General features: G+C 36.4%; 1 protein-coding gene across 4 annotated transcripts in view; it reads left to right on the top strand.

The window, feature by feature from the left end:
- The window catches only part of LOC115218584 (fibrillin-1), a 653797-nt gene that overhangs the window by 299830 nt on the left and 338967 nt on the right, over positions 1-15000 (top strand). For all 4 annotated transcript variants that reach the window (XM_036508171.1, XM_036508172.1, XM_029788478.2 and 1 more), the window contains exons 6-7: positions 9376-9501; positions 11085-11243. In XM_036508171.1, the coding sequence (XP_036364064.1) occupies positions 9376-9501; positions 11085-11243 (285 nt within the window). The remainder of the gene's footprint in view (positions 1-9375; positions 9502-11084; positions 11244-15000) is intronic.

The raw sequence follows: 15000 nt of genomic DNA, 5'->3' as shown, positions 1-15000 counted from the left end.
CACAGCCACACCCGCACCTATGCCATGCCTGCACCTCTATATGAAAGACTGTACTGAATCATCCTCATCACTCATCTTCTCTCTTCCAGCTCTCTGCTCCAATCCCCACCCTATTATTCATATCTCTTGTCTCACCATTTGTGATGCTTGTTCTCCTACCCACCGCCTGCCATCTCTCCCACTTTGATTCTTTTTCTCACACTATTCTCCCCAAACAGGTTTTCTCTTACCTCCACAACCTCTGGCCTCATTCGCTTATTCTCCACAACTCCCATGTCACTCTTTCAATGACTCTCTCTAGGAACTCATCACCCTCATCTTTTTCTTTTCTTTTTTTTCATGTTCCCTTCTTCCTAAACTTCCCAGCCATACATGTTGTTATAATGTGGGATAGCCTTGGTCCTCTCTAGGCTCTTACCACTCTTGTCCCTCCTTTTTCAGTAACCACTGATGCTAAATCATAGTGCCATCAGACCATGAAGAAATATTACCTTGCTTAGAAGTAGGTGAAAATTGGCAACAGAAAGAGTATCTGCTCAAATTTCATGTGACCTCTGCAAGCATGGAAAACAGAACACTAAAACAATGATATAATGATGATGATGACAACGTGTGTGTGTGTGCGCGCGCGCGTGTGTGTGTGTGTGTGTATATTATATATATATATATATATATAGTAAACCACATAGAACAATAACATAACAAAAGAAACTTGATTAAGGAATAGATTTAAGTAGAATAATAGCTAAATCTATAATAAATAATCGAATGAAAAACGTGACCCCTCATAAACAAACACAAGAGAGATATTTAAGAAGCCACAGAAAGTAACCAATGAGGAGGCAGAGCAATAACAGTTGGTCAGCAAATGCAAAACACAGACAGAGGAACAAACAGAAGCATGAGACCTAGTACTTATTCTATCGGTTTCTTTCGCCGAACCGCTAAGTTATGGGGATGTAAACAGCATGTACACACTGTGTCACTGGTCCTGGATTGGTCATCGTCTCTAGGTATGGCAATTGGACTGGTGGTAACATATGGTATGGGGCTAGTCACTCTGTCTATATCTGTAATAATGGTTTGTTCATCAGCTGTGGCAGTGGTACTGGGGTCATTGGTTATGTCCTCTATGATGCTGGTCCCAGACTGGTCATCATCTCTGGCTGTGGCGATTGTACTGGTGTGAGATCTGGTTAAGCTGCTAATATTGCTGTTGGATGGTACATTGCTGGTGATACAGATAACAGATCTTGGTGTTACCATAGCTTCATAGATGACTCCTTCAGCCTCGCATCGACATCCTACTGGACAGTTACTATATACTCTGTAAGAACAACCTGCCTCCCCCCTTGTATTGTGGGCACTTGTTAAAATGCATTTTATGTTAGGTGCACAGTTACAGGAGACTCTTGGGTTGTGCCTGTTAAATGATTGCATGTATCTGTGTGTGTGTGTGAAATGTTTATCTAGTAATCTAAGGAAAATCCTTCCCACACAAGTCTAGGAGAAGGGGGAGCAAACCAAATAATGTTTCTGCAGCTCTTATTTTTCTGGGTGTTAGAGCCTGGCATGTAGGAGATGCAGTCCTTAAACCCACTCGATGCCAGTATCTCATTGTTGCAGGGGGTAGCGGTGTTGAAGATATCTTGGCTACAGAACAGATTCGAGATCCTCTTGCTTACACCTTCACTAGGTTCTTGAAAACTATAGGGGGTGGCAGAAGATTGTGCTAATATAATACAGTCTCTCGTTTGGCTTGTAGTAGGGCCTGTAAGTACCAGAGCCCAGATCAAAACTATCATCTAAGAAATCTACTGTGGTGAGATTAGTCTCAATGGTGATCTTGAGTTCCATTGAGCCTAGGGCACTAATTAGATTCTTTCTAAGTCTATCTAGTATGTGTCTGTTGGCTCCTCTAGAGATGGCTAGGGAGATCTCTGTAGAGACGGAAGGGGATTGAAGGAAACCTCTTCCTTAAGATGTCCAGCATGTACAGCCCAGTAAGATCACAGACACCAGCTATGTCATATGCTCCCATAGCTACATCAATGTTGAATCTTTGCTGAACAGCACCATCTTCTTGACATGTATGATAACTATAACACCACCAGCACTAATATCTGTGAAGCCCTTGGCAAAGGAAAGTGCCTTCATCAATAACTCTTTTGAAATTGATGGATAAAAGTTGACAATGTCGAACTGAGTATGGCTGTGAGAATAGCCATACTCTCAAACCATTTACCTCTGCTACTAACTTGGTCACATAGATAACAGAAGCTATCTACTACCACAAGCTCACACCCATGGCAGTTGATGGAATCTATTTTCTGTACATTTTCTGTGTTTATTGTACCTGTGCATCTTCCACACACAAAGGCTATTTTCCCCATCAACCTTCCTCTGATATTGCTGCACCTTTTATGTTGTCCAAAGCTTACACCAGGTGCATCTTATGGAGTTTCTACTTACACCTTTTCTACAGATTGAGCAAGGCCATTTACCTGAAGGGATTTGTGATTTGTCTATGTGTGTGTTTGTGTGTGTGTATGTGTGTGTGTGTGTGCATGTGTGTGTGTGTGTGTGTGTGTGTGTGTGTGTGTGTGTGTGTGTGTGTGTGTGTGTGTGTTTGTGTTTGTCCCCACAACTGCATGACAACAAGTATTGGTTTATTTATGTTGCTGTAGCTTAGCAGCTCAGCAAAAGAAACTGATAGAATAAGTTTCAGACTTTTAAAAAGATAAAGTAGAGGGGTTGATTCATTCCACTAAAAGTTCTCCAAGGTGGTGCCCCGGCATGGCCATAGTCTAATGACTGAATCAAGTAAAAAATAAAAGGTATACATATATATATGTATATATATATGAGGGGGTACCCAAAAGAAACTGGAATTTTGTACTGTTATTTTATTCACTTATTCTGTTATGTCTGGGGAGAGTCATTTTCTTTTTGTGCCTTATAATTTAACTCACTCACCAGTAAAATTTCCACTTATTTCTTATTTTTATTTTCCTCAAATTTTCATTGTGTCTTGTAACCTTTTCAATAGTTTTGACTCTGTCCGTTATTTACACTGCATTCCCTTTTGTTTGTTTGTGCACATGTGTGTGGGTCAGTGTGTGTGTGTGTGTTATGACCTACACACATGCACACAAACAAAAGGAAATGCAGTGTAAATAATGGACAGAGTCAAAACTATTGAAAAGGTTGCAAGATGCAATGAAAATTTGAGGAAAATAAAGATAAGAAATAAGTGGAAATTTTACCAGTGAATGTGTTAAATTATAAGGTACAAAAAGAAAATGAAGAAAATGATCTTCCCAGACACAACAGAATATGCTTCAACACACGAATTCACATAAAGAATCTTGCAAACCAAATCCCAAAACAAAATTTATTCTCTTAGTTTTACATATTTACACTTTTGTCACCTTCAAAGTATTCTCCATTTGAAGCAATGCATCAGTCCAGGCATGTTTTCCATTATTCAGGCACTGCTGGAACTCTTGCAAAGTGATGCCTTTTAATGTCTCCATCGTTTTCCTCTTCACCTCTTCACCTCTTCCACATTTGCAAATTCCATGGCACCAGCTTTCGTCACCCGTGATGAGCTTTGAAAAAAGGTCCGGATCAACTTCCAGTTGTTCATTCATTTCATGACATGCATTCAGTCATGACTGCTTTTGATCTTCCATGAGCAAACGAGGCACAAATTTTGCTACAAATCTTTTCATTCACAATTCCTCGCTCAAAATTCATTCAGAAGAGCTCCAGGACACAACAATCACAGCAACAAGTTCATCAATTGTTCAGTGACGGTCCTCCAAGATCAGTTCATGAATTTTCATGTTTTCATTCATTCAGGAGGTTGATAGTTGTTCTGAATGAAGTTGGTCTTCAAGCAACAAGTGACCATTCCTATATATATATAAATTTAAATTAAATTAGTATTATTACTGTTTTTAATAATAATAATGATGATAATAAAGTGGCTAGCAAGTTTACACCTTTACAGGTAGAATATAAACTAAATTCAAGTTCAATAGAATATTTAAATGCCACTTGCTATGAACAGAGTCATCGCTCCAAAACCACAATTTACTCACAATTAAAATACACATGTCTAATGCAACAAATATAACAGAAACAGGCTTACCTTGCATGGAATACAAAAATTAAAGAGTGTGTATATTTCAGGATCAATTGATTTTGTTTTCTGTATGAAAAATCATACTTGAAGCTCATCAGCTGAGCAATAACATTGTAACATCTGTGAGTAATTGGTGGTTTTGGATTGGTGGTTCTGTTTATAGCAAGTGGTATTTAAATATCCTATTGAACTTGAATTTAGTACACACACACACACACATACACACACACACACACGCACATATATAAATATATATATGCACATTTATTCAAATAATGGTATTTACATGATTAGTCATGTTTCTTATAAATTTTGAAATCATCATTTTTGGGTCTGTAAAGGTTGTAAGAGTGTATGGGGGTGGAGCGGGCTGTTTAGAGGTGAGAAATGGTTGAAGATAGTGAAGAGTGATTGGGGATAAATAGAAAGAAGGAAGGTCTGGAAGAGTAGATGAAGACTGTAGAGATTGTGTGGAATTGAGAGGTGGAATTTGTGAATGGCAGAAGGCTGATCAATGATACGTGAGTTGGGAGAAAGTAGGGAAAATTTGGTGATAACTGACAGTTCAGAAAATGGTGTAGAAGATAATAATAATAATAATAATAATAATAATAATAATAATAATAATAATAACAACAACAAAAACAACATAGTAGATAGGGGAAGGACAAAAGAAAGTGAGGTAATGTTCGGCTGGGGAGGTTGCTTGAAAGTGAATGGGGAAGCAGGCAAAATGCATGAAGAGAGTGGTTGAGGAGAAATAATTTGGTAACACAGGAGGGTGATCAGTGTAAAATGTGAGTGAAGAAGGGCAATATATATCCCTAACTATCAATCTGTCTGTTTGTCTATCCACCTGTCTGTCCATCTGTTTATTCACATGTAGCCTCAAGCATCCAGACAAATGGTAGCTATATAAGTATTTTCATAAATATGCCCATTGATCTATATTGTAAGCCCTTAGTTTACATGAACATCTATATACAAAATTTTTGGTGCCAAAATGGTTGAAGTTCAGATGGCTCTGCCTCATTTAATTAAACTTTCTGGTGGACATTTATATTAGAGGGACATTTATATAAGATTTATATTTAGAGGGATTAAATCTCTCTCTATGTAGAGAGATTACATCAGAATGTAGAGAGATGCTGAATCACATTTATCTACAAATGTATGGACATGTAAGTGTATATATATATATAGCTGTGTGCATGTCCAGCGTACATGTGTGTGAATGGAGCTTGTGTGTTTGGGTGCATGGATATTTATATAAACATGTACAGGTGTATGCATGTGCATGTATGTGTGTGTGTGTGTACATACATGTATGTCATGTGTGTGTGTGTATGTCAAAGTTCATGTGTATATGTCTGCTTATTAATGGATATATTGGATAATACAGGATTTTAGTGTCCAAATATATTCATGTATATGCTACTTGAGTGTTTACCTATGTTTAAAGGCAGATGTGCGAATGTATTTCTCTCAGACTGTATTTATTTTTGCCCATTTCTAATTTACTACAACCTATTGTCGTTGTTTAAATTAGGTGCCTATTTCATTTAATCATTCAGAAATCCATTTAATCATTCAGTTAGTTTGTTATGCATTTGTATATTTATCATGTAAGTGTGTTTGAATATGTTGTAGGTATATGCATGTTCACTTAATATGAAATGGTGTTCTTTGCTTATTCTATCTACCAACAATTCTTTGACATCATGTTTTATGCAGAAATTATTTTAGCTGTTGTGATTCAAATTCATTCCAAATATTTAAATCACAAAGAAATATTCTAAAATATCTTAAAAACATTCACAAATTCAAAATAATCATTGAAGCTGTAAAATAAAGTTAAGCACTTCACACTTATCTTTAAAACATTGAACCCTATTTGAATTTTCGGTCTCCTTGCTCTTTGATTCAAGAGTTTTCCTATGCATTCAGTTGTGAATTACTACCTCTGTGTCTCATATGGACAATGTTAACCAAAATCCTGGTGTCAATTGTTTTTATTTTTAATACAGGTAAACCTTTTATATCTAACAGGAATCAAGAAACTGAATATTAACATAAGATGTCAGCCAAATAAATATGATTATACTCCTCCACTAGAATTGAGTTCTTTTACTCCTGTTTGTTATGAATATTCTATATATACTTATATAGAAGATGATAAGGGACTAAAACTTCTGTCAATTTGCTGTGCTTGAGAAGACACCTCAAGCTAAGTAAAATTGTGGCCATCCAATACATACAAGCATGTCCTTTATGGCTGTAACCTCCTCCCCCACATACATGATCTGACCACTGACAAAACTTCCCTACAGCCAATCCACCTCCACCCACTGCATCCCTCTCCTCTTCACTCTCCCCCATGCACCTCACCTGCTGCAGGATCCTCCACTCTCCCTCATGTACCTCTCTGCACACTCTCCATGCCCTCACATATCTACCATTCCACATTCTCACCCACTCCAATTTCTCTCATCATCACTTGTTACAGTCATGTCTTTCCCATCTCTAAACAACTCCCCTCACACTCTTTTGGAACATCCCTCTCTATCCCCTCCTTACCACTTATCACTGTTCCCTGTGGGTAGGCTCCCAATACATCTCCAACACCATCTATTTCTTTCCATCTTTAACCTTAACTCTCTCCCACCTTCCCCTCTTTCCTTATCCTACTGCGGTAGCCAAGTATCTCCTCTATAGTAAAACAACTATCGTTGTCCCTCTGCTATACTCTGGCTTCTTGTCTGACACACAGCCACTTCCCTCTGTTCCACTCCTTCCCTTAGCTGAGTGATCTTTGGTTTGCAAGCTACTTCATAACTCCACAGGTGCTGGTACCACGTAAAATGTACCTGTGCTGGTGCTACATAAAAAGCACACAGCACACTCTGTAAAGTGGTTGGCTTTAAAAAGGGTTGCCAGCTATAGAAACCATGCCAGACAAATGGAGCCTGATGCAGCCTTCTGGCTTGCCAGCTCCTGTCAAACCGTCCAACCCAGGTGAGCATGGAAAACAGACATTAAGCGCTGATGATAATGACGACGACGATGATGATGATGATAGGAGGGTTATGGTATAAACTGTATGGTTATGAGTTTGATTTTATTGCATGGCACCTTAGTCTTGGTTTAACCAATTTCATATAAGAAAAAATTGGGTAGACAGAAACTGTGAGATGTAGTGAACCAGTGAGTGGTTCACTGTGAGCTACAACCAATGATGGTTCATAGACAGAAGGCATTAAATTTCTAAAATATAACTATTGAGAAATCATGTAGTGAGAAGAAAACTTATTATTCATGGACTAATATTATTCTAATTCTAAGATGGCATGCTGGCAAAAATGTTAGCACACCGGATGAAATGCTTAGCACTATTTTGTCTGTCTTTACGTTCTGAGTTCAAATTCCGATGAGGTTGACTTCACCTTTTATCCTTTTGGGGTTGATAAATTAAGTACCAGTTGCATACTGGAGTCAATCTAATTGACTGGCCCTCTTCCCTAAAATTTTGGACCTTGTGCCTAGAGTAGGAAAGAATATTATTCTAATTCTTTTTTGGAAAGCTATAAATAAAAGCATGTAGACAGGAGATGTGAGTTTTTCCTTTGACTTTTTTTGTACAGGAAGGGGTATCGACCCAAAATTTGCATGCTTTATAAAAGCTGTCAAGTTGACAGAATTGTTAGCGAACCAGGCAAAATGCTTCAAAGCATTTCATCCGTTTTTACATTCCAAATTCAAATTCTGCCGAGGTCAACTTTACCTTTCATCCTTTTAAGGTCGATAGTTGAATACTTGAGTCAATGTAATCAACTTATCCTCTCTCCCAAAATTGCTGGCCCTTATGTGTGCTTCAAGATCCACTGTTCCAAAAAAAGAATTATTTCACATTCTCTAGAAAATTTATAAAATTCTTGACATCAATTATTTTAATTACTTTGCTAAGTATGAGATGTCTGTGAATATGCTTCAATGTTGATTATGATTCTTTCATAAGATGGTGAGCTGAAAGAACCACTAGCACACTGAGAAAAATGCAGAATGGCATTTTGTCTGCATTTATGTTCTGTGTTCAAATTTTGTCAAGGTTAACTTTACCGTTCATCCTTTTGATGTCAATAAAATAAGCATCAGTTGAACACTGGGACTAATGTAATTGACTTACCTGCTCCTCCAAAATTGCTAGCCTTGTGCCAAAATTTGAGACCAATGTTGATTATGTATCACTACATGTCAATGTAGTGATATAAGAATCTTTTGGTAAATGTGAAAGAATATTTACTTATTAATGTAGAAAACTAAAATTGTTTAGAGTCTACTGACACGAAAAAGGTAATTTAATTTGTATTAACAAAGTGCTGTAGAAAGAATTTTTTTAATCTACCAACATTAAGTAAAATAATATTAGTCATTGACTAATAATGTTCCATTAACCTACCCCCACACACACCATAATTATTTCTTGTTAGATTTTTTATTTCATGCAGTTGGTGTCTGGGAATAATTTTGGTATAGAAAACATATGCACACACACACAATCTCTCTCTCACTCACACACACACATACTTTTTCTCGCCCTCTCTCTCTCTCTCCTCTCTCTCTCTCTCACACACACACACACACACACACACACACACACATACTCTTTCTCTCTCTCTCTCTCTCACACATTAGTATTAGGGTGTTCCATGTGAAAGGCAAAGAAAAACAAAAGTGGAGAAAGCTGAACCTCCTGAAGGAGATAAGGACCTGCACATAGAGACAAGATGCTCTACTGGAGAAGACCCTTTCAATCCATGCAAACAAGGGGAAAATGAATATAAAATGATGATGATGATGATGATGATGATAATGACAATGATGATGATGGAATTGTCTATCAGCAAACTGCTGTGTTTCTTCGTGTGGTTGATGTTAGTCAACCATAGTCATCAGTGTATCTAAAAAACTCATACATATTGCTTGCTTATGTATTAGGTTTACATTTACAACAGAGATATTGTAGAAGAGTGAGGCCAGTATGAAATGATAAGATGTTGATATTATATAACAAATAAAGCAAAAATTGGTTTGTGTTAATAATACAAGCTTTAATAATAAAATATAATGACGAAATATTTTGAACACAGCATTGTGTGTATGATTGTTTTTTGTGCCAGATTCTGTCTTTTGTTCATGAGACCATATTCTCTTTGGAAATTCTTCAGATGTTGATGAGTGTGAAAACAACAAAGGAGGATGTGATGAGAAATGTATCAACACCATTGGGTCTTTCAAGTGTCTGTGTGAAACATTTGGAAAAGTTTTATCTGAAGATGGCAAGACTTGTCAATGTAAGTATTTTATTACTCTGTTATGAAACTATGTTTGACCAGTTTATCACAGTGCTGGACTATTGACCTCAAAGCTACGATTTCAAAACCTGCAAATTGTTGTTGATTGCCTGATATGAAAAAAAAGTATTTGGTTAAAAAAAAAAAAAAACCTCAATTCTTGTAACTGTTAGTGCTGGGAAGAGGTTCAAACTAGAAGTTGATATGTAACTGTAAATTATTTGGTCCATAGTGGGGTTCTTCTATATTTCTGCCATCTAATAGAATTTTCCCTCCACTTGGTTAATGTTAACAGCACCTGGCTGAGTATCCAATTTTCCTATTACTTAACTTCACTGCTCTAAAAAAATGAGACTTTGTGTGCTGTGCCAATTAAACTGTGTTTTGAAAGAGATTGAAGAGAATTTAATTCTCCTTAATAGAAAAGAATCTATTACTTCTTTATTAGGTGAAATAAGATCAATTTTTTAACAAATGTTCTCGGCTTTTGTGATATTTCTAAGATATTTTGATCAATTATGGTAAGGTTTGTTGAATTTATTGTGAGATTCAAAAGTCAACAAATATTCTACTTAGCTTCAGCAAACTTTTTTTAAAAAGATTTTCAGAAAAAAAAAGCAATATTTCCTACATACACAACACATACAAGAAATTCATCTGTTTTTGCTTGTACTAATCATTAGCAGTGATACATCATGGTCTTTTTGATGCCTGTTAAAATGACCAATTTAGGCACCTATAATAATTTTTGATTATTACACTCAACAGACAGTAAGCATACAAGATTTAGCAAACATCTTTAAATGAAATCCAGATGCCTCTTACTTTGTTTCTTTAGTGAGTTAATGGTTTTTTACCATGTCTTTGCAGTAAAAAAAACTTGATAATTATTATTATTTGAACAAAGGTAGACAGTAAGCCAGCTTAAGTATCAATAAATTTAGTCTTCAAATAGATTTTGTTATTGTTTTAGTTTTATTGTTTCCCCTCTCACCCTTTCATGTTTTTCTTAAGAAACTACAAATCATGCTGGGATTGAAGTAGTGGCTACACTGAAACAAGACAGTATTATAGTTGTTTCTTATCTCTTTTATAGACGTTGTTTACTTCAACAGAATCTCATTACTTACTTCAACTTTGATTATTAGTAGCACAATGTTTTGTGACTCAGCCAGTTATGGTCATTAGTTGCTTTAATATAATATAGTTGCCTAGTCTAGATATTAGTTACTGCAGTCGGTTTCACAGTTACTTTGCTTACTTCTCACAACTATTTTATTTAATATCATAAAGTTGTTAGTGCAGTTGTTACAATTATATTTTTGCTGGTTCATATATTCAGGAATACTACCTCCTTGCTTGGTCCAGCTGCCACACTATTGCCATGATACTTGTCAATGTTTTTATCATAAAATATTTTTCCACTCTGTTCTTACAATTTCCCACAACATTACTTTTTTGCTAGACACATTTTCTTACATTATCTCTAGCTAGGCACAATTACAAGTTTTCACAACACACAAGTTTTATAATAAGCTAGTATTTGTTTTTCACATCATGTCATTCTTAACTCTTATTTGCAGTTTGTACAAAAAACACCTACTTTAATTCGGCCAAGAAGTCTTGCACCAACTGCCCCAAACATTCTTACATTGCTGAAGGCTCACCTCATCTATCAGTTGATGAATGCATTTGCAATAAAGGTTTTGAAGGAAACCCTGGGAAAGCTGTTACATGTGAAGGTAAAAATTAAATTTTCCTCCAGAAAATTCGTTGATAATTTGACCCAAATAATCAAATTTTCTAGTTTTCTTACAGAATATTGTTTCAAGATGCAAAATCTGAAAAACAATAATCATTGATTTTAGTTTGATTGTAAATAAATCTCCATTTAAGTGAAGCTGTTATTGTTTATCCAAAAGTCAGTCCTGGTTGAACCAACCTATCATTTCAGAATTTTCAGCTAAGATCATTTTGTGTATTTCTTGGCATATTCTAACTTGGATTGCAGTATGTGTTCCTTCTTTTTGTTAAAGTGATTGAGTGGGGTTTGAGGAGGATGTAGTTGCTATTTCTACAAGAGGCAGTAGGTTTGTTTCTGTTTGTCTGGTTTTTGTCTATTTTCCCATTCTTTATGGGTCAGACAAAACTAGTTAAGGCAAATTTTCTACACCCAGAGGCTTTTGTTTACCTGCTTATTTAATTTTTCTTTGATTCTGCAGATCCTTATACACAGGAAACCAAAACTATAAGGCTTTTGTTTGCCAGAAATTATAACATTTTTTTTTCATTCCAATGGTTTTAATCACAGCACATGAAACAGTATTCTCCCACACACATACACACATCCATTTGATGGGCTTTTTACATTCCATTAACCAATTCCACTTGTAAATCATTAATCAATCCAAGGCTACAATAGAAGACATTTGTCAGTTTGGTCTCATTAGTAAGAGGAATTCAAATAGCTTTAGTCATTTATTTAGTTAAATTTTCTTCTATTAATTTGATCATAGAGTTCTTAATATTCACTATTTCTTTCTTATTATTTCAATTAAGAAAAACACACTTGATACTCTGAGCACTGCAAAAGGTCTACCATCTGTTTGAGGTTTGAAACAGTTCAAAACCTTATTTATACTAAACTTGGAGATGGAAAGGCCAATTTATTTCCACCACTAAAATTGACTGAAGGGAATGAGGATCACGATGATTGCTCACAGAGCTAACTAAAAAGTACCTTAGCTGATTACAATACTGATAATGTAGTTTGCACTGAATTCATTGCATTTTTTGGAAGTAATAGTTTGCATAAAAGTGTGCTCAGAAGAATAATAAAAAACTGGAAGAGAAAACATCTCAAGTTAAAGTGAGAAAGACACAAGCTTGATCTACCTGTCCTACAGGGAAAATGCAGTGAAATTAATGGATCCTTCTTAAAATTGACTGACTTGGCTGTTCCAACCTCAAGTGCAATGGCAAGATGTCGTTGGCAATTTGAAGCAAACATGAACATGGATCCACTAGAGGTTCTTTTCTAAGTACTTTTGATAGATTTTGCTTTTGGCCCTTTATATATGTATTCTGTTCAATACAACTTCTTCACATTGGAAAAAGATCTTCTTGTAGAGTTGCTGGTTTACTAGTTGATGGTCCAACTATGAAACAGGTATTATTAGATTACATGACACCATTTGTAGACATATACCTGAATGACACATAAATACATAGATGCATGCCTGCATCCATCCATCCATCCATACATACATGCATGCATCAACATGTGACATTGGTTTTGTAATTTACTTTCCAATGATAGAGTTTGGTATTTTTGTCAAAAAACTCTTTCCTTATAAGAAGACTTCAAATAATTAAAAACAGAGGAGAACATATGTATGCACATACATTCAGACAGGCAGACACATGCATGCACATGCGTGTGCACGCACACACACACATACACACACTCTCTCTCTCTCTTTCTCTCACTCTCTCTCTTTCTCTCACTCTCTCAAAATATATGACCCCACTGCTGGGCTGCTGCTACACACACAGACATCCAGGACCACATTCAGAAAAGGGCCACTCAACTCTTGGTACAAAATCACTTACAGACACAAGCTTGTCTTGGTCTACAGGTTTGCTGTCATTTCTCTTTGCCTTTTCCTACACCTACTGTAATGGTCTACATTCCTTGGAGTTGGCTCCTCTGTTCAGATACTCTCAAACTAAAAGCTACTCATCTCTCCTCTTTTTATCACCTTAATTGTATCCAACCCCACCTACTCCCCACACTAATCACTATACCCAATATTTCCACCCTAGAACACGGGCCCTCAGGATTCTCCTTCCTGCTCGTGTCTTTTCTGTGCCTGCAGAAACGACAGGAGTAGGATCTGCAATGATTTAAACAGAACATTAATGTCATCCTCAGTCTCACTGGTCTTCATGATTCTGCAAGGGTTATGATAGCCACTGCCCCTTCCTTCAGCCCCAGTAATAAAAATCTTCACCAAGAAATGCTCAACCAATCCTGACTCAGAAGTGGGTATGGCTTCGTAATATGTACCAGTCTTTTAATAATTGTTTGCAGTACCTACATAATTATGAGCAGATAAAACACCCCCTCAGTCCCCCTTCTCACCTTTGACCTAGCAAAACATTGAGGATGTGACAGCAGACAGGAAGAGAGGGCTGCACCAGCAACCTATAAGTACTCATCTACAACTGAGCAGACGGGAGCATCGGGAAATGATATACCTTACTCATTTTGTATGTTTGTTTGCTTGTATGTATATGAGTGCGTGTGTATGTATGTATGTATGTATGTATGTATGTATGTATGTATGTATGTATGTATGTGCATTACATGTTTTGAATGAAATCCCATTTTGTTTCTAAGCAAAACAATGCATGGTACTATAATTTCCGACTCAAATTAAATACAACAAACTATGTATTAACTGAAGAAGGTCTTGCACAAGGGGATGTATTTCTTATAATCTTATAATAAAGTGCAGTGTGTGGCTCAGTGGTCATGCCAGGGAGAGAAAAGTAAACAACAAATTGAGTGAAAGTGAGTGGCAGTCAGAGGTGGCAAAGCAGGTGAACAGTATTCAAAATATAACTGCAACTTTTTATCATGAATTATATTTAGTTTCTTAGTTACATACACATACAAATATATATGTATGGATTTCTGTTATTACTGCGTGTGTGTGTGTGTGTGTGTATATATATATATATATGTATATATATTTATATTAATTGAAGTGTCCAGTATTATATATCCAGTAAGGCCGATCTTACCAGTTGGTTTCACACCAAAGGTTCAACGGAGTATTAGGTAACAGTCCGATTATATAACCCTTGTGCTCTTCAGAGATAGCTATTATGAAATGAAATATGGTGACTGCTCTCTATTGCTGAAAGTGAATAAACACATCTGGTTTGTGGCTGTTGGGAAAAAGATGATGAAACGAATTGAGTGGGGGATCAAGTTAAAAGTTATGTCCTTTGGCACCAAAAAATAACAACTCTGGAAGTGGTTTTGTTGTGACTTGGCAAGAGTTTTCTGGAAAAGAGTTTATGGGAATTGTGTGTCTTTAAGTTTAATGTTCATGAGGAAATGGAATGTGAGTAGTGGGGTATACACCTCTGAGTTCGTTAGTGTGTTTTCTTTTCTTTTATGTTTTGGATAAAAACTTGGGCATGCAGTGTGTAGTGATACAATATGTGGGGAGGCTTATATTGGGGGTGAGGTGGGGTAGAAAAGTGTCTATTGACTTGGCGTCCACCAGGCTGGTGCATGTACTGTTCAGGTAGATGCCTGGCTATTGGGAACTCTTTAAAATTGCTCTTTTCTCAGCCAGGCATAATCTGCACTTCCTGCTGCTATTGAAGTATGCTTTCCATTTCTCTAGAATCCTCCACTTTATGCTGTATTCAGTGTTCCTTTCTTCCAATGACCACATATGCTTGGCCAGGGTTTTGGTGTTA

The sequence above is a fragment of the Octopus sinensis genome, linkage group LG13, assembly GCF_006345805.1.
Source record: "Octopus sinensis linkage group LG13, ASM634580v1, whole genome shotgun sequence".
NCBI classification, from domain to species: domain Eukaryota; kingdom Metazoa; phylum Mollusca; class Cephalopoda; order Octopoda; family Octopodidae; genus Octopus; species Octopus sinensis.
The sequence above is the reverse complement of the archived record's forward strand: the minus strand, read 5'-3'. Positions and strand labels throughout refer to the sequence as shown.